The 24,088-nt window shown below is 33.2% G+C and overlaps 2 protein-coding genes and 2 long non-coding RNA genes across 5 annotated transcripts; 2 read left to right on the plus strand and 2 right to left on the minus strand.

Moving 5' to 3' along the window:
* The first annotated feature begins 801 nt into the window (after nt 1-801).
* On the plus strand, nt 802-16,718 carry LOC134258108 (uncharacterized). The gene is made up of 4 exons (XR_009990076.1): nt 802-953; nt 14,566-14,618; nt 15,299-15,405; nt 16,366-16,718. It is a non-coding gene; the product is annotated as an uncharacterized LOC134258108 (long non-coding RNA).
* On the minus strand, nt 1,679-5,881 carry LOC134258103 (uncharacterized). Its single transcript, XM_062740661.1, has 2 exons — nt 5,778-5,881; nt 1,679-4,746 (listed from the first exon to the last, which is right to left on the minus strand). The coding sequence occupies exons 1-2, from the start codon at nt 5,794-5,796 to the stop codon at nt 1,961-1,963; spliced, it is 2,805 nt and encodes a 934-aa protein (XP_062596645.1). The 5' UTR covers nt 5,797-5,881; the 3' UTR covers nt 1,679-1,960.
* Nucleotides 6,001-13,933, plus strand: LOC134258104 (uncharacterized). The gene is made up of 12 exons (XM_062740662.1): nt 6,001-6,118; nt 6,598-6,765; nt 7,104-7,172; nt 7,788-7,844; nt 8,400-8,435; nt 8,825-8,866; nt 8,978-9,031; nt 9,188-9,244; nt 9,570-10,946; nt 11,063-11,148; nt 11,454-11,739; nt 12,340-13,933. The coding sequence occupies exons 1-12, from the start codon at nt 6,070-6,072 to the stop codon at nt 12,465-12,467; spliced, it is 2,409 nt and encodes an 802-aa protein (XP_062596646.1). The 5' UTR covers nt 6,001-6,069; the 3' UTR covers nt 12,468-13,933.
* A 2,345-nt stretch (nt 16,719-19,063) lies between the features above and the next one.
* On the minus strand, nt 19,064-23,884 carry LOC134258111 (uncharacterized). Of its 2 annotated transcripts, none has more exons than XR_009990079.1 (3): nt 23,840-23,884; nt 22,713-22,806; nt 19,064-19,731 (listed from the first exon to the last, which is right to left on the minus strand). It is a non-coding gene; the product is annotated as an uncharacterized LOC134258111 (long non-coding RNA). The 2 variants fall into 2 exon arrangements; XR_009990078.1 differs by lacking the exon at nt 23,840-23,884 and adding an exon at nt 23,529-23,592.
* Between the last annotated feature and the right edge of the window lie 204 nt (nt 23,885-24,088).

Below are 24,088 nucleotides of genomic sequence, written 5' to 3' on the forward strand. Positions count from 1 at the left end.
ACGATAGTCAAATTAATTGTATTTTCTATAAATAAAAATAGGAAAGATAACTCTGATGCCAACAATCGATGTAACAGGGGTACCAGACAGGGACATTCATTATTTTAATTGCGTACTTTTTCACGTTCGCATGAATTTTCTCCCGGATTATAAAAGAGATATTTTATGACCAAATAAAAAAGAAAAAACTTTTAATCGTCATCATAAAATATTTTTTCATTTTTAAATAAAAAAATATTGTTGTACTTTGGGAATAAGGTTTATGGAAAGCTATGGAAAGCCGTAGGGTACCCCCACATTATTATTATTTTTTCCTATATAATCATACCAAAAATAATTATGTCCTCCAAACCTGCTTTTTACAACATTATTATTATTTTCCTGCAACAATTATAATCTTGTCTGTTAAATGTGTACACATTATTTTTATTGTGTCCTACAATTATAATTATTCACTTTACAACAATAATCTTGCCAGTCAATATGTAGACACATTATTATAATTTTTCGCCTCATGATTATAATCTTGTCAGTCGATGTTTTAAAACATTATTTTTATTTCACCTCAAAATTATAATATTTATTCTTACTTTTAACAATTATAATCTTCTTTGCCCGAACGAACACATTATTTTTATTTCGCTTCAAATTTATAATAATTATATATTCCACATCGATCATACAATTATAATCTGTCTTACTCCAACAATAATAATCGCGACCAAAAAAGTTGCAACATTATTATTATTTAGACGCCTGAAATCAAACATTTGTGTGATTTTGATGTACTGAACAATTATAATCTTGTCGATTTTCTTTTGGGAAAGATTATTATTTGGACGCTTGAAAAAGTAAACGTTTGTCTGTCGAAGACAATCACGTGGTTTAAGGTTATGTGCTTTCCCTATCAACAGTGCCGAGTACGGCGCCAGTGAAAGGCAGGCGGTTTACCGGTAAGTAAAGATGATTTTGTTATATTAATGTACAAGTAAGTAAATTACATTCATTCGATAAAGGAAATGTCTCAGAAATCAGCTGTCAGTATGTTGTTATTAAACGACAGCTTCGGAAGAACTAGTTCGAATTATCTCTGTACTTTTGTATAGGAGAGTGAGATTGCATAAATGCATGCCATTGCATTGTGAATTTATGTTCCAAATCTAGATAAAGTGGCGTTAAATTGAATGATATAGTGCATATATTTACTAACAGATATTTTTTACTTTTAGTTGATTAATAGCTTGTTCTTTACAGTTTTAACTTGAATTTTCTCTGAAGTAAGTTATTTACATTGAGATTTCCCAAATGAAAAAGAAATGTATCAAAATACTTTCAAAATATCTTCAAAACACTAACAAATCATAGTTTTATATTTTGTTTCCATGTTTTGAAAGTGTTGCATTTAACAAAACATCAATGCAACACTTTAGAGGATAGGGATGGCATGGTATTTTGTTAATATTTCATTACAATGTTGGTGTTTTATTAATGTTTCATTACACTCTGCAAAATCAAATTGCATTCTGAAAGTATTTCGTTACACTTGTCTTCACCAAAGTAATATTTTGTTAGCATTTCATTTGACTTTAGTAAAAGTAAAAGCATTTTGAATGTATAGGATTAAACTTAAAACATAAAATATAAATTCCAAAATTAAAGCAATTCTCAGTCAAAAAAAAAAAAATTCAAAATAAGTCAGAAGTTATTTTATTCCCTTTAAATATGTAACTTTTACAGACGGGGTAATATATACACTGGCTGAAAGCTCTCTTAACAATTATACTGTGTATACAAAGAAAAAAGCATGCATATATTTCATCTCCTTTGTAAACCCGGTAAATAGACTAGCTACCAGGTAAATCTATACTAGCTCTTATTCATATGACAATACATGTACAATGTTCAAAAGTTACTGCACTGTTGTGTTTTAATCAGAATTAAAGACAAAGAATCTTAAAGCCTACAAATTTCTCTCATGATGATTAGGCTCGTCACAAACAACGATGACATCCCCCATTTCTACACAAATACAGAGTTCTAAGATGTTTCTCAGAGGTAAAATGGTTTCATTTTCAGATTTTTGAAAAAAATGAACATGGGGGATTTCAACACCAAGAAAATTTTTCAATACAAATTCATCAGGAGTAATGTTTTCATGATGCATATTAAATAAAGTAATACTCTTTGGCAAAAGTTCATTGACACAGAATATTTGCCTGGAATCAACTTCCCCAAACCATTTTACAAAACCATAACATGGTTTTTTCTCATGAAAATATCGAACAGTATAAGAATTACGCTTAGAAACTCTTTTATAGTCTAAACTGTGATAGATAACTCCCCTGACCACTGCCCTACTATGGAAATTAATATGAAACTCTACGTTGTTTGCTAACTTGATAATGCACAATCTTAGCTCTTCTGAAAGTTCCTTCTGAAATGATCTCCCAAGTAAACGAAATTGTGACACATCAGCACTCTCTTGAATTTTCGAAAGTTTTTTGACAAAGTCAGAAGCAATTGATGTATTTGAAATCGACTGCGACATCAGTGGAAGCATCTGAAACACGTGTACTGCATTCACAATTTGTAAATCAATATTCTGAGTTCCGTGAAATAATTGCAATAATTCTCCATTAGCATCTTCAAAAGAAAAGCAAGAGAATGCCCACAAGGGCCCAAGTTCACGCACTGTTTGGGGTAGGTGGAGCAATGAATGTATGTTAATGGTCAAGTATTTCTCTGCATATAGAGAAGAAAACATAAATACAAAATATCTTAGGAGTTCTTCACTTTTCTCTAAATCAGAGGCACTTATGCTTGATCTGCAAAGTAAAGAAATACCCTCAACAAATGTGCAATAGTGGTATAGAAACACTGGTGGTAGAAGATCTGCTATACATGGTATTGAGTAATAGAAAAGCCAAGTGCGGAGTTCAGAAGCTTTCCAAAATTTTAAGTGCTCACTAATTGATCGTGGTTTCCGTGATATTATGTGTGGTGGTTTGATGTCCTCTAATCTCATATCAACAATTTCTGTATAGCGGTAGAGAGAAAAATTGTTCAAACTATGGGCCAAGTTGAACCATAATTTCAATAAAAGTCTAACTGTACCGAGACACACAAGGTGCATGTAATCAATAGCAACACTTTTTACTCCATCAACAAATGGACAAAACAGAATAATTGATGGTCCCTTGATTCCATTGATGTGTGAAGTAGATTTCAGATTTGTAACTTTCTCAGCATCCTTTATGATGGATTCATGGGTTCGAAGAGGTCCTTTAGGATCATCTTTTTTATAATCAAATACTCTTATGTTCCCGCCGGTCTCTGTACGGTGATTTTTTCCCATTTGTAAGCATTTTATACAACATCCCTCTCCATTGTGTTGGTTGATGTTCAAAACAGTGCTTCTTGCAGGTAAATCACAAGAAATGGCAAGCAGAAATCCTTGAACAAGTACAGTTGCTTTACTAAATGTTGTTACTTCAACACCCTTTTCTAAATCATTGAAAGTTTTACACATTGGATCAAGGAATATGTTCATTGATGGCTTAGCAGAGCCACACCACAATCCTGCTAATATCATGTACTTTCTGCTTTTTCGCATTTTGTATGGCAATTCATTAATTAGCAAGAAGATTGGCCATAATGAAGTTTTCGAACTTTTAAAAATCGGCACACCGTCAGTGTTGAAAACAAAACTTAAGTTATATGGTTTACTTAGCGGGCCATCATTTTTAGACAAATCTTTGTACTGCTGACTATCATATATATCTTCAATGTTTTCTTTCTTCTCTTTGTTCCTGGAAAATCTATGTTTCAAACCCTCTTCAAATTCTTGTCTTGAATAGAAATTTTTGAGTTGAGAAATTATATCCAGTTCTAAAAAGTACTCTTTACCACTTGAAATCCTTAGATCTCTGTTGCATACAGGATTTGGACAAAAATGTTGTACCTTATCAACTGCTGTGTAGCAATTTGCACAATAAAAATGCTTTTTGGCCGGCATTTCCAAATTTGAAAAAAATGTTTTGAATCTATATAAACTTTCAAAAGCAGGGTTTGATGGTAGAAGATGTAAATTTATCAGAGTCAGAAGATCACATAATTGAGAAGAGGTCAAGGAATGAGTCATTGCAAATATCCAAATAAGGAGTACACTTGTTCTTAATGTAAGCCAATGACCAGGTTGAACTGGAGTATCGTATGCGTCTTCTCTTTTTTCTGTGTCCGATGTAACTTCTTCTTCTTCTTCAATATCGTCTTCTTTCCTAAGATCATTGTACTGATTGAAGTCTAATTCTCCCAACAAAGTGTCAAGGAGTGTGCTTTCCTGATGCTTAATGAAATGTATCAAATCATTTTCCTGACTGCATTCTAAAGAAGATTCTCTGAGTCCATCTGTTTGATATTCTGCACAATTTCCTTCATCATTTTCTTTAAGTGCCCCATTTCTTTCTTCATTTTCTCTAAGTGTTCCATTTGTCTTTTCATCTTCAAAGATGTTGACAGGATCCATATGATCAAATCTTTCTTCTTGATGTACATCATCCATATAGACATCCGAAGTATCAACATGATGTGTCACCTGATCTTCCTGTACAGAAAAAACCTCCTTTGATGAGCTTTCTTTTGAACCCAAGTCACTTGGTTGGTCATCTCCTTGGGCTAATCGAGCCTTTTTGAATCGCCGCTGATATCTTCTGGGTCTCACATGTTGTCTTGCATTCACGTAAAAACCTGTTAATTCACAGAAAACAAATTATTAAAAAAAGATTTAATTATAATCATAAATGATAGTAATTATATTGAGAAAACTTTTTTTATGTACATCAAATTTGCTAATTTAAATTGCAATTATTTTAGCTTCCAGCACCCCCCCCCCCCAAAGTTCCTGCATTCTAGAGATTTTATAGGGTAAAAATGAGGTCAACCTAGTAGACATATATATATTTTCTAGATGAAACTGTGATTTACATTAGCTTTGACAATATAAAGGGGGGGGGGCATGTGCAAAGTGCCCCCCCCCTTAAATCTGCCACTGGGTTCAAACAGAATTAATTTAATTAAATATATCACATAGATTTCATAAAAACTTATTACAGCTGATACAATACATGAATTAATCGTTTTCTCGGGAAGAAATAGATCCTCACAGAAAAAATATATATAATAATTCCTTATTTATACCATTGGCGTCAGAAGCAAATTGAAAGAGGGGGGGGGGGGCTAAGAGTAATGAAAAAAATTTCTTACCTTAAAAAAAAAACCTAACAAGCAAAAAAAAAGAGGAAATGTCCATTTCCCAAAGGAAGGGGGTGGGGGTTAGGTTCGAATTTCATTAGCAAATTTTTTTTCTAAACACCAAGACTTTACCCATTTTTCACCTATACTTCGAGGTGTCTGTGGAAAGTGGAGGGAGGGGGTTAAACCTACGAAACAAAGTTAAATGTCTATACTTAGTATATATTTGGAAAAAAAATAAGCTCCCCCCCCCGTTCCGAAACAAGAAACAAATATATAAATCAAATTATCATTGCATATATATACTTTTTTCTATATGTACCACTTTGACCAAGTGCCATTTAAACTAAGTGTCGTTTTCACTAAGTGCCATTTTGAACAGTGCCGTTTTGCATAATCCAGGTACTGTTTTCACATGTGACTTGTTAAAAAAAACATCTTGTATACATCGCTTTCTGTAGGAAAGACGCATAATTTCAACATATTCCATCTATCACTTAATTAAGCGCCATCTTAAAATATCTTACCTTCTAATTCCTCCTCCATCAGAAATATTAAACCACTAAACAACTTCGTTAGTTGGTAATGCTCAACAGGACGTCACATTTTTTGTACAACACGGATCAGTAAAACGTTTGCGATTGCTCAAAATTAAAAGCGTTTGCTTCACATAGATGTCAGTTAGATTCGTGATCTTAATAACGCTTCAAATAAAATGATTATTTGACGGTGTTTCAAGCTTACTTGTGACACCGATCCCCCTTATAATTTTGGCGCACAATTTTTGGCGGAATATCATTGAAACACAGGCCCTATAAAATGACCGATTCGAAGAGGAGGGTTAAAGCGACGAATAAAGGCGATCATGGTAAGTTTTTTCATATTCATTTTTACCAGTTGTTAAACAAGAAAATGTGCTATAAACTGCTTCTTTGTAAATTGCCGAAAGATGAAGTCTTAGAGCTGTGACCGTGCATGTGTAAGAGCAAAACGTTTACTATAAATATAAGATAAAAGGGGCAGATAATTTCAGTTTTTTTCGAGCAAACCACAGCACAACATCGAAAATCCCTTGATTGGAAGGTAACAGGTATATTTATTTATTGATTAAAATCACTTTGTTGCTCATTACAATGCAAAATTATACATTAATTATTAATTATTATATTTATTGGCCATCTTTAAAAATGGTTTGTTGCCCTCTCTCGACTGACTGACTAAAATGGTCCACTGCAGTGCATTGTATATTGAATTTACGTATAATTATTAGTAAACCAATTGGTCTACACAGAAGTTTATTAAATCGGACTGTATCATTATTGAAATGCATATTTTATAATTTTATAGTATGGGTACTGGTTCATTTCGATGACGACATATATTCAATTTGTAAACTCCAAGACCTCGAAAATGAAGAGGGAGAGAGTGGGGATAATTTGAATCTAAAAGAAGGATCAAGATGCATGGCTTTATTTGAAAAGGAATTCTATCCAGCTACAGTTATTTACCAGGATGGTTTGTATCTATACATATCTAAATCTGTTATTAATGTTTTTAATTCCTCCCTTGAATGGTTTCAAAAAGATCGTAACAGTTTTAAAAAAATATTTTTAGAAGGATATCTGAATATTCCATGTTAATGTTTTATCTATTGATTTAATTTGATAATCAATATTATATTAGGTCCATTTCGCAACAAAGAATATTTTGCATATTCTTGGAAAAAAAATCTGCAAAGTCGATCTGTATTATATATAGGCCCCATTTTACACATCATATAGAGTAAAAAAATTTTTTTCAAAACCATCCAATTTAATGCTGATTTCATTTAAGCTTTGTTTCTATACTGACAGACAACAAAGAAGATGTCATGAGAAAGAAAAAAGATAGGGAGGCCAAAAAAAAGAACAGCAAGAAAAGAGGTAATATTTAACACCAAAAATTTCAAAATATCATTTAATAAGTTGACGATACGACCGTTAGAGCGAGCGCAAACTATTCTGTTGTTTTGATTTAGATCAGGCTCGTCAAACCGCACGTGGCGTTTGTTGCTTCTAGACTGACGTCACATGACATCATATGTAAGTTACAATATACCAAGAAAAAGCCTAAACAGTGCTGAAAGTTAATGAAAAATGTTTCGTTTTCTATTTATATTAAATAGATTTCCATTAAGTAAAGGCGAGTAAACTTTTTGTTGAATAATTTCTATAATTCTCACGAGAACGTAGCTAAAACAAGTGAAACATTGTGGGTCTAAATTACGGCATCAAAAAATTCATCGAATGAAGTGCAGTAGTCCAAATTTTCTCTTCGCACAGGCGTTGCTTTAAGAGCTCGCAGTGACGACCGTCCCTTTGCTACGCTTGCTATCAAAAACGTTTTGTAAGGGAATTGGTCAATCCTTGACAGCCTTAGACCCAAAATATTTCTGATGTACAAAATTATGCTTTGCATCATTATTGCCATTGTGACAATAACTTTCTAGAAATTATTCCTATGTAAACTTTCCTAATATAATTTCTTTACATTTTCAGGAGATCAAGACTCAACTTGCTCAATGCAACAGGCAGACAATGCAGAAAAAGTAAATGGTAAGTACATGTATAAACATTTGCATGTTAAATTTTTACACATTCATGAATAACCATTTTGAAGAAATAGCTGAAATAAATGCTTACATATTTACCATAACAGGGATTAATCTAGGTTTTGGGGGAAACTGTCCTTTCTCGAGAAATTGGGAAATTCAGCCAGGGTCTGGGAACCACTTGAGCCAATCATGCAGGGCAAGCCCTGCTTGGGGCCAATTGAATTTCAGTATTTTTATGATCATTTAACATGTTTAAAGTGCATAAAGTAGCAAAGTAAAACCATATTTCTCATATACTGAAACATTTTATTTACACTGAAAGATTTTACTTTGAATTTTCAATTTTTATGAAGGGGAAAAATATTTAAAGTCTTTATTATTGTAAGGGAAATATTTTACTCATCAAAAGGGGGAAATTAGACCTTTTGGGGAAAATTTCTCTAGAGGAAAAATACCTTATATCTTATATCGGTAGTCAATATGCCCTAGACTAATCCCTGCATAAATTAAACTTCCTCAATGAAAAACATAATAATTGTTTTTTTATTTTATAAAGGAAAATCTCAAGAGCAAGACAGGCCGAGTGAGAAAGGTAAGACTTTAAAATTGATAGATATATGTATGTATGTCTTCAAATAAATTCTATTAAGAAATTGTAAATGTGGTTAAACAAGTTTGTGTTTATGTCCAATTCCTTTTTTATATCCTTTAAAGTAGAAACTTGATGAACAGAAAAAAACTCAATAAATATGACAAAACTTTCTTTTATCATGTCATACTAATTTTTGTAAGAATTGATTTTCAAAAAAAATTTCGATCAAAACTAGTCTGTTCACAGAACAGGAAATCACTTTTAATGACCTTAGGTAGAATGAATATTTATACCATTACAAAAAAAAAACCCAACCTGGAACAAACCTTTTTTTAAATGATGTTCTAATATTTGAAAAATTAATGGTATAACCTTATTTTTAATTAAAGCTGAAAAGTCTAAAGACAAAAAGGTGCAGAAGTCCTCAAAAGGTAAATAAAAAAAAGGATAAGAATTTAATGAAATACGATAAAATTCAGGTAATAATCACAAATAAACGAGAATTAACTTTTAACTTAAGTGTATTTTAATCTTTCTTTTAGAGACGGAGAAGAAATCTAAAAAGAGAGTTAAAAAGTCTACTGCAAATGAAGATGGTATGGACTATAAGATAAAATTTATTTTAGAAACAGTAAATTGATTGCTAATAAATATAACTATTTTCAATCTCAAACATTGCTCTGAGTCTTCATCTATTGATTCGCCTGCTTTCTTACAAATTTATGAAAAACGCTTGATTTTGTTCTCTCTAGACAGTGACGAAGGCAGAAAGGAAAATATAAATGCTGAAATGAAAAAAAAGAAAAAAGGTTAGTGAATGAATAGATATGTTTGTGTTATATATTTATAGTATATGTTTAACTTGTTCAAATTTTTTAAATTAGAAGTGAAATGGTTCACTGGAATCAAATCATCACAGTATTTTTATTTCATATAAAGTCCTGCAATTTTGCACTACAATCTCTAAAGAGAAGTGGGGATAAAAATTGTAGGGGAAAAACAAAGACAGACATTAGATATCTTACTTTTCCTTGCCCTTCTCCCCCAGCCTCCTTAAACCCAATTAATATTGAAAAAAATTGCCAACATTTTCTGCATAATAAAAGAAAGTTCTTCTAATATTTGTTTACACAGAAATTCAAGCTGAAAACAAGAAGAAGAAAGAAGCAATAATAGCCTCCAACCAGCAAATTGCAGCTTCACTTTTTGCTAAACACAAGAATGTAGAAACCAGCAGGAAACGTGTGCTTGAGCCCTGCAGCATGAATGCTCCTGAGGCCACATCCATCAGCTACACTGCTGTGCCAGTCTGTGAAAAACCTAGTCTTACTAGCCAAACTCAGCAGGTTGCGTCGTATATAAACACGAACATTTCACCAGCCCGTCACTTTGGTTATCAAGAGCCAAGTCCTCCTAGCCAAACCCAGCAGGTTGCGTCGTCTATAAACACGAACATTTCACCAGACCGTCACTTTGGTTATCAAGAGCCAAGTCCTCCTAGCCAAACCCAGCAGGTTGCGTCGTCTATAAACACGAACATTTCACCAGACCGTCACTTTGGTTATCAAGAGCCAAGTCCTCCTAGCCAAACCCAGCAGGTTGCGTCGTATATAAACACGAACATTTCACCAGCCCGTCACTTTGGTTATCAAGAGCCAAGTCCTACTTGCCAAACCCAGCAGGTTGCGTCGTCTATAAACACGAACATTTCACCAGCCCGTCACTTTGGTTATCAAGAGCCAAGTCCTACTTGCCAAACCCAGCAGGTTGCGTCGTCTATAAACACGAACATTTCACCAGACCGTCACTTTGGTTATCAAGAGCCAAGTCCTCCTAGCCAAACCCAGCAGGTTGCGTCGTCTATAAACACGAACATTTCACCAGACCGTCACTTTGGTTATCAAGAGCCAAGTCCTACTTGCCAAACCCAGCAGGTTGCGTCGTCTATAAACACGAACATTTCACCAGACCGTCACTTTGGTTATCAAGAGCCAAGTCCTCCTAGCCAAACCCAGCAGGTTGCGTCGTCTATAAACACGAACATTTCACCAGACCGTCACTTTGGTTATCAAGAGCCAAGTCCTCCTAGCCAAACCCAGCAGGTTGCGTCGTATATAAACACGAACATTTCACCAGCCCGTCACTTTGGTTATCAAGAGCCCAGTCTGACTAACCATGCCCAAGAGGTGTCAGCAGACTTGAACAATTTCAGTGGTGAAAATATGTGTAATTCTCCTCCCAGCGACAGAACTTTACCAGACAGTCGATCCGAGTCTGAAGATATTCTTGACATAAGCAACAACACCAGGTGCAAGGGTGGATTTATCTCTACATCATACACGGTCGTCAGTGGAGATGATTTCTGTCCTAGATCTCCATCACCACCCCCAACTTTTGAAAGCTGCAACGTTACAAACAATTCCTTTGCAAACCAAAATTGTTTTGATTGTGAAATGAAAGACAAAATTATTAAAGATCTAAAGGCAGAAATCAACCAACTTCAACAGAGTGGTGAGTGCTTAAGTATAGCTGAGACTTGTTACATGATTTATGCTGTCATCATAAATTGTTCAGAGATAAATCAGGGGAAAATATTACAGTTTACATAAATATTCATTAATTTGCAGCTTCCTCCTCAAATCCTGAAAACACCGCAAGTAAAAAACGTAAATATCAACCGAAGACCCGGCCAGAGGTGGAACTGGCAGACTATGTAAGTATGAATTTTAAAGTTTATACAAGAACTCTAATGAATTTTTTAATGAAGAAAAAATTTAATATTGTAATTTTTAAGTAATTAAATATAGTTCTTAATGGGGCATTTCATTTAATTTTGTTCAATTTTTTTTTACATTTTGGAAAGAAATGTATAAAACATTTAAAATAAAAAAGATTTTTGGTACATATTAATGTTCTTCAGTCTATTTATATTTGACATGCAGCTTTTAAAAAAAAACCAACAAACACCTTTTTGTTATTTTTTCATTCTCTATTTCTTTCCTTTTTTTTTAAAAAAAGATTGAAATAGGTCCAAATGGAGTCATACCGGAGGGCTTTCATCTTTTGGCACCTGGTAGTAATATTGCCATTAATTCATTGTGGATGCACAACACACTTTCGCTCATATCAAACCAAAGACGTCGGAAAAAGAAAAAGGCGACAAAGAAAGGAAAGGAAGTTAGAGAAACCCGTGAGGTTGAAATACTGAAGAAGTTGATGGATGGTTTTTTTGACCCTTGGGATTTGGCAGTCGATGGGGGCACGGCTATGTTTAAGCAAAATCCCATCTACGCGGGTTTGCAATGTGAGTATATTCTCGTTTCTTCAAAATATACACAGAAGTATAGCTGTTATAAAAGGAATTACATGAATCGATGTTTAAGACTATAAAAGTATTATTATTTATAGTGTAATCGGTAAAATATGGTTGTTTGGTTAAACCTGTTGAATAATGCAAGCATCGGATAAGTAAAAGCTGTAAAAAAAAGTTTCAAATCATGTTAAATGTGTTTTGTCTAAATTTTGATTTATTTGATTGGTCAGAAGAATTAACACATACCTTGTTAATTCTTTGCAATTATAGCAATCATAATTATCATTCTTGACTTCTATATACTGTAAATCACTTTTTATTTGGGAAAACTTTATTTTTGCATAATTACGGGAGACAGTGAGCTCGCAAAAATTTCATTCTCACGTCTAATAGTATTCTTTAAGGTTATATAAAGAATGACTCCAATTCATGAAAATTATGTGTCGCTTATAAAGAGTCAATGACTATCTCGCGAAAATAAGGTGTCGCAAAATTATAGTGATCTACAGTATAGAAATTGTCAAGACCTATAGCTGTTAAACAGAGAGGTCTTACATTTACAGGTAGTTAATTTTTGGCATAAAATTTCAGTGTATGCAACACATTCTTTGAAGATGGACGTCCCATACTTTAAGAAGTGTTGGAATGCGAAAATGGTTTCAGCTAGACAGACTGTTAAACGGCAGTCCTCGCTGAGCTCAAAAGCTGCATCAGAGTAGAAAGCGATCACATTTCCAGAATGTTTTTGACAGTTGTTTTTCTAGTTTGCTTTTGAAATTCAAAACGTAAGAAATGAAAATCTTAAATACAATACTTGCTATACAATTCTCGGTGACTTAGTTATAATTGAGTGTTACTGTATATAGTTCTTGTTAGAGTTAGAGCTTCAGTTTTTGTCTGAAAGAGGGGATGTTGATGTTCTGTAAATAAACTTTTTTTTACTTATTTTGATTTCTGTATACGTTTTCATCTTTTAAATGTTCTAGTCAGTATTTTACATACCGGTAATTTTACTCTTTTTTTACTGTAATTTTTAAAATATTATTTGTTGTCCAATGTACTCAATCTATTTAATTATTTAAGGTCAGGCGACATGTTCCTCAAATATATCTTTTGTAGTTCTTCATTATATAATCGGTCATATTTGTCATTCTCTTGTTATTTCTACATTGTTTTCAACATGTTTTTAAATATAAGTTCATTAAAAATTGTGATATAGGCCACTTAGATAATTACCAATATGGGATATATAAGAAATATCACCCTGTGGTATCTTGTCCAAAATTAAGTGCTTAGTAATGTAAAGTACCCTAATTTTTTGTGATTGTACAAGTACCTACATGTATACCGGTATGTCATCAATGGCAAATTCTTGATAAAAATTATATAATTTTGAGGAACATGTCAGTTTTTTGGTTGTTGTAATTTTGTGACATTAATATTAAAGACCGTCCATATCAGTTGCTATGTACACACCAGAGATTTTTTTATTTGTATATATATTTTGGATTTATTTTTTGCTTTTTTCATTCAGCTGTTCTAGTCATAGTGATGTGATGTTCCAAATCTCAATACTCTTAGCCCATGGTCTTTTGACAATTAAATGGTTTCTAATGTACTTTTAATTTACTTGATTTCAATTCTTGTCCGAAATCCATTATATTTGCTTTAAAATTACAATTTTTACATATATATCAATGCATGTATCTGCAAGTTCTTTATGTATGTATATTTATAATCAGAAACTCTGTTCCAATTATTTTTTTTAGTATGAATTGATTAAGATTTTCTAGTCTTTTAAAGGTGCATTTTTTTTGTGTTTTGATCATGTTTTGTTAATAGTGGTCTGAAAGTGATTTGAATTTCATATTTTGATGATATTTTGTTACATACGATTTGGTAGTATTTTGTTGACTATGTTTTATTAGTATTTCATTGATATTTTGTTACCTCATTTGCATATGTGATTTGCTGTACTAATAAAACATCAACAAAACACTACAAAGTATTGGTGTTTTGTTGTAGTCAGTATTTTGGTAGTATTTTGTTGACTATGTTTTATTAGTATTTTATTGATATTTTGTTACCTCATTTGCATGTGATTTGCTGTACTAATAAAACGTTAACAAAACACAACAAAGTATTAGTGTTTTGTTATAGTATTTTGTTACCCTGTTTTTTTCATTTGGGTTATTGTTATTTACATTGCGACTTGGTTCAGTTGAGTTGCCCATATTAGACTGTCTGCTCTACAGTTGCAAAGTTAAGAGTTGATCCTTATGTCGTGGGTTCGAATCCCACTGTGGGACATGGAGACCAGTCCTTCATATGCAATTTACTATATACAATGCTTAATATTGATGGAGCCGAAAAGATTTGTCTGTACTGACTACACCCGTTAACAGAAAAAGTGTGCGATGATAGGTACACGTACGTCACAGCAGGTGCATGACATATACCGTGTGATCAGAGATAGCACTCTGGGCAATCCGTGGCTAGCACTTCCAGGACTACTACATTCAGATGAAACGGTATAAACCGAGGTCCTGTGTCACAGTAGGTGCTGGCCCAAAAAAGGTCCCTCACTGCTCAATGGCCTTAATTGCTGAGTATAGAATAAATTTGAAGCTCTATCTGCACCAGCAAATGGTGGCGTCTCCATATGAGTGAAAAATTCTTGAGAGGGACATTAAACAACATAAAAACAAACAAAAAACTTTAATTTGAAAGTCTGACTATTGATAAATTGTCTTGATTGGCTGATTTTATCTATGATTGGATAAAAACATTTTTTATGAAATAACTGTTATGTTGCAGATTATGCACAAGTTGAAGAAAGGAGCTGCTGTGGAATGGTGAAAAAATTCCAGGTAAAAGACAGCCTTTTCCATTATTTTAAAGGGGTATGAACATGCACATTTACTGTAAAATCACAAATTTTCGCGGGGGTTTAATTTTCGTTGTTTTCGTGGTATGCAGAGACCCACAAATTCAAGTCCACCACAAAATGTAAAGTGTTACATATAAAACTACTCAACAATTCTTCAGCCACGAAATCAAATTCCCAGGAACCAAATTTTTTTCCTCAAACCATGACAGTTTGAACCCACGAAAATATGTGATTTTACAGTAAGTATGTTCACCTCTTGGTCAATCTAATTAAAGTTAAATGTTAGATCTACTTGCATACTTGCCACTCTAACATCTAACAATATCCCATAGAGGGTCACATCTAAGGTCAAATTCGGAACAACTGTAGATTTATTCCTTTCAACAAATATTCAATGATTTTGCAGGCGACAATATGATTGGATGATAGAATCTGACCTCTGACTTGACCCTTTGTGAGATGTTGTTACTAGATGTTAGTGTAGCAAGTATGCGAGCGGATCTAACGTTTCTGGGAGTTTTTTAAATTCACAGCTTTTAAGAGTTAGATAATAGATTCTAAATTTGAGAATTTCTATATTTTTTACTCAATCATCTGTCACCATGAGAAATACAAATTATGCTTTAGTTTTTAAATAATTATTTGCACATTTAATTTCAGGAGCAACAAAGAGTCTTGATTTTTATAGGGGTGCAGATTTTAAAGAAAGAAAACTGTGTTGTAAAGAAAGAAGAAGATTTTCCATCAAATAATGGTGGATGACAAAGGTAAAGAGGACAGTAATGGTTAGAAAGAATTAATTATTTAACACAGTGGCAGATTTTTTGTTGCATTGTGTAAATGCTATTCAAAATGTTTAGCATATAAATTTTTATTAGTCCCCTACCGGGTTCGAATTGCGCTAATTTCCGATTGTCGACAAAAACATGAAGCGAGGAAAAGACTGGCATGATGGAGAAATGAGTTGAATATTCGTCTTAACGCGGATTATTTTATTAGTTTTAAGGCATTTACAACTTGAAAATCTTTCAGTTTTACCTTGGACATGACTTTTGCACATTTTAAAATGACATTCTGAAGAAAAAGGGGAACCCGGTAGGGGACATGTATTGCTTATGCAATACTCTCAGAATGCTTGTTAAAATATCATGATGAATGTTCATGCAAATTAATAGCTCTTATCAATGTTTATAGTTTAAGCATATGAAGATTAATCAAAGTCTCTTGAATAATTTCTTTAAAACTAAGCTTTACTCACTAATTTAAAGAAAGGTCAAGGTCCAAAGAAAGGTCAAGTAAAAAAAATAATGATTATGAAGTTGTATAGATCCCAACAATATGTATCTGCACATATGTAAGGTTTGATAAAAATATCTGAAAAAACTCTTGAAACCGAACTTAACATAATTTGACAAAAATTAAGGTCAAGGTCAGAAATAAGAAACTCTTATTAATAAAATATATGTATCAGCATATGTAGTTCAAAGTGTGATGGAAAGACAGTAGGACATGTTATTAAGATTAAGTAAAACTCATTACAAATGTTTATGATAAGGTGAAGCCACAATATTAGGTCATTTTTCATTGAAAAAAGGAACATTTTTTATAAACTCTTTGGAACACTAGAAACAAGTGACCTAGATGGGCATTGTGGCCCATGGGCCTCTTGTTATGTGTAATTTAATTCATCATGAATCAGATGGTATAATGATATTTTTATATTTCAGTTCTTCCTATGAATGATGTCATAACCCACTTTGAAATAAAAATTGTTGGAGAGAAAAGGATCTGAAGAGGGAGAAAGAATTGATTATATTGAGATGGATTTATAGACTGTTAGGCCTTTTGCTATCACTTAATTCTGTACTATTAGTTCTGCAACACTAAGCCTATAAACTTTTGATGTAATGGTTTATCTTATTTGAGAGAGCATAGTCCAGTTTTTAGGCATTTGAAGATTAATAATGCAGAGTATGTACAAATGTAATGGCAGGTAAAAATCCCCACAAACAGGACACTGAAAAGACTGGAATTTAGAGATATTTCATTTCTCTCTTGTGTGAATTAAAAAAAATTAATGCCAGAAACAATATAATAAATTAATAACTTGAGTCTTGTTTTGTGCTTGTACTTTTATGCCCCCATAAATGAAGTTTTGAGGGTATATAGTTTTTGTCATGTCCATCTGTCTGTCTGTTTATCTGCAAAAGCTTTAACCTTGCCCATACCTTTTGATTTTATTAGTGGAGCTATGACTTTCACATTTCACATATGTATTCTTTGTATTAAGACCTTTCATTGGATACCACCAACTTTGACCTTTTGACCTTGGAGATTTAAAACTAATAAAAAACATAGCAAAGATTAAACTTTTCTTAAATGCAAATTTAATTATTTGGTACCAAAAGCAGGGTTTTCTCACTGGAAAGCAATTGTGAAATTTGAAAGTAGTCCAATGTTAAAGTACTTTCAATAAGTACAAATATCACCAAGGTCAACGTACTAGTAATTGATATCCAATGAAAGGACTTGCCACATAGGATACTTATGTAGAGTATGGAAGCCCTAGCCCTAACCATTCAGAAGATATAGCCAAGGTTGAAAATTTTTAAGAGTATGTAAAACTCCAAGGTCAAGGTCAAAGTTCTTGTTATCAAATGAAAGGTCTTGTCACAAGGATTAAAGTGTAAAGTATGGAAGCACCAGCCCTAACCCTTCAAAAGTTATGGTCAAGGATTGCATAAGTAAGTCAAACTTAAAGGTTAAGGTCAAAGGGTCAAAATGCTTGGTATCCAATGAAGGGTCTTCTCACAAGGATAACATATATGAAGTATGAAAGCCCCATCCCTTACCGTTCAAAAGTGCCAAGGTTAAAGTTTTTTCACAGGTACGGAAATACATGTTTAATGGTCAAAGGGTCAAGGTTGTTGGTATCCAATGAAAGTTTTTTTAGACAAAAACACATATGTGAAGTATAAATGTCCTGGTATCTACTGTTAAAAAAATATGGCCAGAGTAAAAGTTAAAACTTTTCATGTAAAAGTGGGTCAAACTCCAAGGTCAAAAGGTCACATTTGGTGGTACCCAAAGAAAGGTCTTGTCACAAGAAATACACATGTGAAATATGAAAGTCATGGCTCTACCAAATCAAAGTTATTGGCAAGGTTAAATTTTTTGCGGACAAAAGACAGATGGACACGACCAATACTATATACCCCTGAAACTTTGTAAAAAAGGTTAACATTGGCAATAACTTTTTAATTGCAAGGGGTAGAGCTTTCATACTTCACACATAATCTTTATGAGAAGAGCCTTCATTGGATACCAAGAGCTTTGACCTTGACCTCAGAGTTTGACTTGCTTTTTTAAAAAATGTAACCAAAATTTTTAAACGGTTAGGGCTAGAGCATCAATACTTCACATGTGGCTGGATCATTTATTGGATACCAATAACTTTGACCTTGGAGATTTCCGGACTTGTGAAAAACTTTAACCTTAGCAATAACTTATAAATGGTAATAGGGCTAGGGCTTCCATACTTCACATATGTATTTTCTGTGGCAAGTCCTTTTATTGGATACCAAAACCTTGACCTTGACATTCCAGGACTTATGAAAAAACATTAACCTTGGCAATTACTTTTAAAGAGTAAGGGCTAGGGCTTTTATACTTCCCATATGTAATTTTTGTAACAAGACCTTTCATTCAATACCAATAACCTTGAGCTTCTGACCTTGATCATGAAGATTTCTGTACTTATGAAAAAACTTTTGCCTGGCCATAACTTGGGAACAGATGGTGATAGGGTTTTCATGTTTCACAATTGTATTTCAAGTTAGGAGACCCTACTTTGGGTACCAATATATTAAATTTTCATTTAAGAGAAGCTCAATCTTCACTATGTTGCCATACTGGGGAATCAGTGTTTCACAAACATATCTTGTTTGGAAATCTACTTGCATGCAAGTTTTTTTTTCAATACTAGATTTGAGTGCGAATTCCCTCTCAAGGTCAAGACACAAATATGAAGCCCACTATGTTAAGTACACATACAGTATATAGGCCATATAGTAGCTCCCATATTTTGAACATGTATTTCCAATGCTGGTGAACAATATTTGGGTCTACAATCATCACATGCATATGACAGAGCTCCAGCTTTTCCAACATGCCTTCCATTATATTGTTTGTCATTCAAGTCCAAAAGAACACCAGAAAAAAATCACTATTAATTTAATATCCATTCAATAACACATCATTACCAGACAACTTAAATAAAATAAATGTGCAAATTACTTTCAGGAATTTTGTTACAAAATATTCAAACAGAAAATGCCTCAATATTTTGGTATATATATATATATATATATATATATATATATATATATATATATATATATAATATACAGGTTTACAAGAGGCTCAGGGATCAACTGGTTCACCTATGAAATGTGGCTAAGAAAAAAGCAAAAATCAGTTTAGTATTGAAAAACTTAAATGCATAAATGGTCCTGACATACCCCTAAAAGGAAGGGGTATGATTTGACAAAATTGAACCTACACTAAATAAGGATGTTTATATATTTTTGACTGTGGCCTTTTTCCCTAAAAGTTTGAACTCTCAGTGTGGCCCCACTCTACATCCAGGGGGTCATGATATGTACAAACTTGAATCTACCCTATCTGACAATGAAAGCACATGAGTATTCACCTTTCTTGGCCCACTGGTTAAATAGAGTATCAAATGTAAATATTTCAATAATGAAAATGTATCAAAAATGCATCATTTCAAATGAAGTGTTAAATAATGTTAAAAAGAAAAAGTTCATGGAACAGGAACAACACATGCAATCTTTCATCAAGAATTCCCTGAAATTTGACAAGACTCTTTTTTCTTCCAAGTTATTCACATTGCAACGTTTTGTCCAGACCGGCACACTCTTCTAAGGAGATTTCTATGATATATATCACGGCTGTGTTTCCCTTATCATCAAACTGCCAGATTTTTGTCCATAGGTCTAAAACTTATGATGTACTCAAAGTCTATCAGGGTGAAGTTCAAACTCCAACATAAAATTTATGGTTCCCGAACCCTCAAAAATAAAATTAAAAACACAACTGTCTTTATAATTATCATTGACACACATAATCATGAGAAAACTTGTAGGGTGGAAAAGTTTTTTCATGATACGTATGACAAGTGGAGGGCTCCCAATGTGACAGCAAACTGGGTTTTTCTTGTGTGAACAGACTTGGCATAAAATTCTTACATGAATAAAAAATGTACATTTGCAAGAGTTGTTTCCCTTTATAAAAAAAACCCCTCCCTATTTTCTCACAATATCCTTTGTAACTTGCATGAATTTTAAAAAAAAATATTTAAACTTCTTTTGACAATTTCATAACGGCAAAGTATGGGGCGACAAAAAAGCCCTCGCAAAATGAACATACACTTTGATATTTTGCACAGAAATGATGAAGGTCAAATAAAGACCCATGGGTCACATTGCTCACCTTAGCTCTTTGGCTTTCAGTATTGAAAAGTAATACTGTATACAGGGAAATTTTCGCCCCTTTCGCCCTTGTCACAAGTGGGTGAATTTAAAACAGGGCGTATTCAAAGAACACAGTATAGATTCTTAAACTGAACTGGGACTGGGCGAATTTAAAACGGGGCATATTTGTAAGCAAGTGTAAAAGGGCGAAAATAACACGGGGCGAAAATAACCCTGTATACAGTAATTCCTACTGGGCCCAAACTAATCCTAAGAGGAGGGGAAGCGGGCATGATTTGAACAAGCTTAAATCTACACCAACTTATGATGCTTTCTATTTCTTTGACTAATCATTGCCTTAGAAGATTTCTAATGATCTTTCCTTTGTATTTTTGTGTAAAACATTGATTTCCATTGTGGCCCCATCCTTAACCTGGGGATCATTATGTATGATAAACAGATGCCAGACACTTCTTAGTCGGAAAAGTTTACTTGAGCCTTATGCCCTTTTCACATGGAGAGTTTAATTCACAGTAAATTAACAAGAAGTAAAATAATGCGTATTTAATTGTGTTCACACGACAGCTAAAGCAAAGTAAACTTATCAAAATTTTATTTCTACATTAGGGAGATCAGCAATGATATTATGACGTCATTTGTTATTCACATCATGTGTGCCGAGCAGATTCAATTGAAATAAAAATCATAGTGTTTTTTATACAATTTAGTGATTAACATATTTTCCTTTATTTTTCCTTAAAACCTAGCACTGATATCTAAATCTAACTATTGACATGGAGCCTGTGACTTAATTCAGGCCTTGCACATGAGTCAAAATTTAATTTTAATTAGCTTCGCTTAGCTTTCACGAGAAGCTAATTCAAATTAATTCAAATAAAAACATAACCTGCATAAGCGGGTTATGTAAATTTTTTCTGCAATAGCTGCGACCGTTCATTCCAGTAATATCAAACAAAGAAAGCCATTTTATTGTTTATATTTATATCTGTTTAAATAATCAATTAAAGTAGGATTAAAAAGATTAATTATTGTATTAATGATGCGAACATCTTTATATGTTTCATTGATGGAACAGCCACTGATTAAGAAATCTGTACAGGCGACATGCCTACTGTAGTTTATGCAGTGATGAACGCAATGGGGTTTCTTAAGAAATAAGGCCAGCATTTTTTTTTTATTTTTAGGTTTACGAACATCAGAATGAAAAAGTCCCGTAGGAGGAGGAAATAAAAATAAAATTATTTTTGGGATACATTATAAACTTTTCTACACTAATTTTTGTTTCTTTTTTGATGCCCTCCTAACAGGCTCCTTGCAACTGAACACGTAAGAGTTACAAAGGGGAAAATAAAACCTTTAATTATTTATTTCATCATCTACCAGTTGGGGCCAGAGACATAAGTCTTGTGATGTTGGACAAAATACAGATTTAAAAAAAATCATTTTTTAAAACTCTTTCAATATATATCTTCATTTTTGTTTTTAATGTGTGTTAGGTGAGAGTGTTGAAATTGTTCTAAAATATACTTGAGACATAAAATAATAATTCCTTTCATAAAACAGACAGGGAGTACAGTATTGGGGAGTAGGATAGAATTTTTTTTTTCAATCAAAAGTAAAATAATTTTTCTGGCTGACCCAAACGATACTACATGCTTGTATATATTTGTATATACTTGTTTATTTTTAAAATAGTTGAAATATTTTATTTCTCTAGGCTATTGTTTATTTCTTCCTCAAATGGACTTAACTTCTCTCATAGTTTTATTCACTACATCTGATGCATAAGCGACCCTTTTCTGAAGAATGATACAAGACTGTAAGCTATAACAGAGACCTAAACAATGTCTCTGACAATAGCTACCATGGGCAGTTTCAAACCTGTGGGAGGAAAATAATTTACAGACAGATGACAGATACTTTTGAATATGGATACATAATTATTTCACCAAAATGTCATCGTGCAACAAAGTCGTCAGCATTTTATTTGTTCTCTGAACGAGTGAAACTTTTTGAATGGCACTCCTATCGATAAATATTTAAATTAAACCAAGCTTTAGTGCTGCTATGGACTTGACAAATCTACCTTCATTACCCGCCATCATGCATTTAAAACTGGAAGTACGAGTTCGTAGATTTGAAATCTCGATCCCTACTCAAATTTGACATCGGAAAGAAAAAATTTTGTTTTTCTCAATTTTATTTTTTTTCTGAAAATTCAAAAACTCGAGCGGCGGGTTTGTAAACCTAAAATTAAAAAAATGCTGGCCTAAAGGAGAAAATATTCAGTGGATGTAAATATTTCGAATTAAACTCTCTGTGTGAACAGGGCATTAGACTCAGGTAAGCTAAATTGCAAATAATTATTTATAAAGTAGATGACTGTTCTAAACATACCAATATATTTCTGCAGAATGAATAAAAAATAAATCTCAATGTAAAACTTTCTGAGTACCCATTACATTTTCTTAACCCCCCCCCCTACCCCCTGGATAAATCTGCCACTGTTATAAATATATAATTTCTTAATTCTTTCTAACCACTTTTGTTCTTTTAACCTCTGTGTCATCTGCAATCTTTTTCTTTCTTTACAACACTGTTTTCTTTCTTTAAAACCTGCATGCCTCTAAAAATCAGGACTCTTTGTTGCTCCTAAAATTAAATGTACATGTGCAAATAATTCTTTAAAAGCTACAGCATATTTTCTATTTCTCATGGTGACTGAAGATTGAACAAAAAATGTAGAATTTCAATATTTTCTGAAATGTTTCATATTACATGTAAGAATTTGTCAATTGACTCTTTTAATGGCAGCTGTGGCTTGAAAAACAGAATATTGAAAATTGTTTTTTATCATTGAGCAGGTAAGCTAAAAACAAATCCCAACCATGAGTTATTCCTGGTTGTGTTTATATAGTAAGTCATTTATTGTGCAGTTTATTGAACACACCCTGTAAATAATTTTAACAATAACATCGCTCTTAATAACAAACATAGGGTCGCCCATTTGGAGCAGTGGTTAGAGCTTTTGCTCTTAGAGTTGCAGAGAAAGGAGTTGATCATTATGTTTTGGGTTCAAATCCCACTGTGGGACGTGGAGACAGGTCTTTTGGATGAAACCATAATTATAAATCGAGGTCCCATGTCACAGTAGGTGCTGGCCCAAAAAATATCCCTCACTGTTCAATAGCCCTGAGTGCCGAGTATTAGTCAAAACTTGAAGCTCTCCACTTATAAGTGGTGGCGTCTCCATATGAGTGAAAAAGTCTCGACAGGGACGTTAAACCATGCACAGATCTAGAGGGGGGAGGGAGGATCCCCCATGGAATTTGCAAAGTTTTCAAATTTATACACTGAAGCAAGAAAAAAGTTACCTTGGACTTCCATCGGAAAACTAAGAACTCCCTGGTAAATGCGAATATTTGTTAAATTGGTATGTAAATATGAAAATTCCAATGATAGAAGTCATCAACTACCCCCCCCCCCAACACAAAATAGGTTTTGAAGTTTGGGCGAGTTTACATGGCATGCATTGATGCAATCTCAATCTCTTATACAAAAGTACAGAGGTAATTCGAACTGAAGCTGTCGTTTAATAACAGCATACTGACAGCTGATTTCTGAGACATTTCCTTTATCGAATGACTTCCTTGTACATTAATATAACAAAATCATCTTTACTTACCGCCAAACCGCCTGCCTTTCACTGGCGCCGTACTCGGCACTGTTGATCAGGGAAGCACATGGTCTTAAACCACGTGATTGTCTTCGGCAGACAAACGTTTGCTTTTTTAAGCGTCCAAATAATAATAATCTTTACCAAAGAAAATCTGACAAGATTAAAATTGTTCAGTACATCAAAATCAAACAAACGTTTGATTTCAAGCGTCTAAATGATAATAATGTTGCAACTTTTTTGGTCGCGATTATTATT

The sequence above is a fragment of the Saccostrea cucullata genome, unplaced genomic scaffold, assembly GCF_032062105.1.
Source record: "Saccostrea cucullata isolate Sc308-1 unplaced genomic scaffold, CSIRO_AGI_Scuc_v1 ctg1874, whole genome shotgun sequence".
NCBI classification, from domain to species: domain Eukaryota; kingdom Metazoa; phylum Mollusca; class Bivalvia; order Ostreida; family Ostreidae; genus Saccostrea; species Saccostrea cuccullata.

Coding starts and splice junctions, on each gene's coding strand:
- LOC134258104 (XM_062740662.1), top strand. CDS start 6,070: ATGACCGATTCGAAGAGGAGGGTTAAAGCGACGAATAAAGGCGATCAT. Junction 7,173..7,787: donor AAAGAACAGCAAGAAAAGAG/GTAATATTTAAC, acceptor TTACATTTTCAG/GAGATCAAGACTCAACTTGC. Junction 8,867..8,977: donor GGTGCAGAAGTCCTCAAAAG/GTAAATAAAAAA, acceptor TCTTTCTTTTAG/AGACGGAGAAGAAATCTAAA.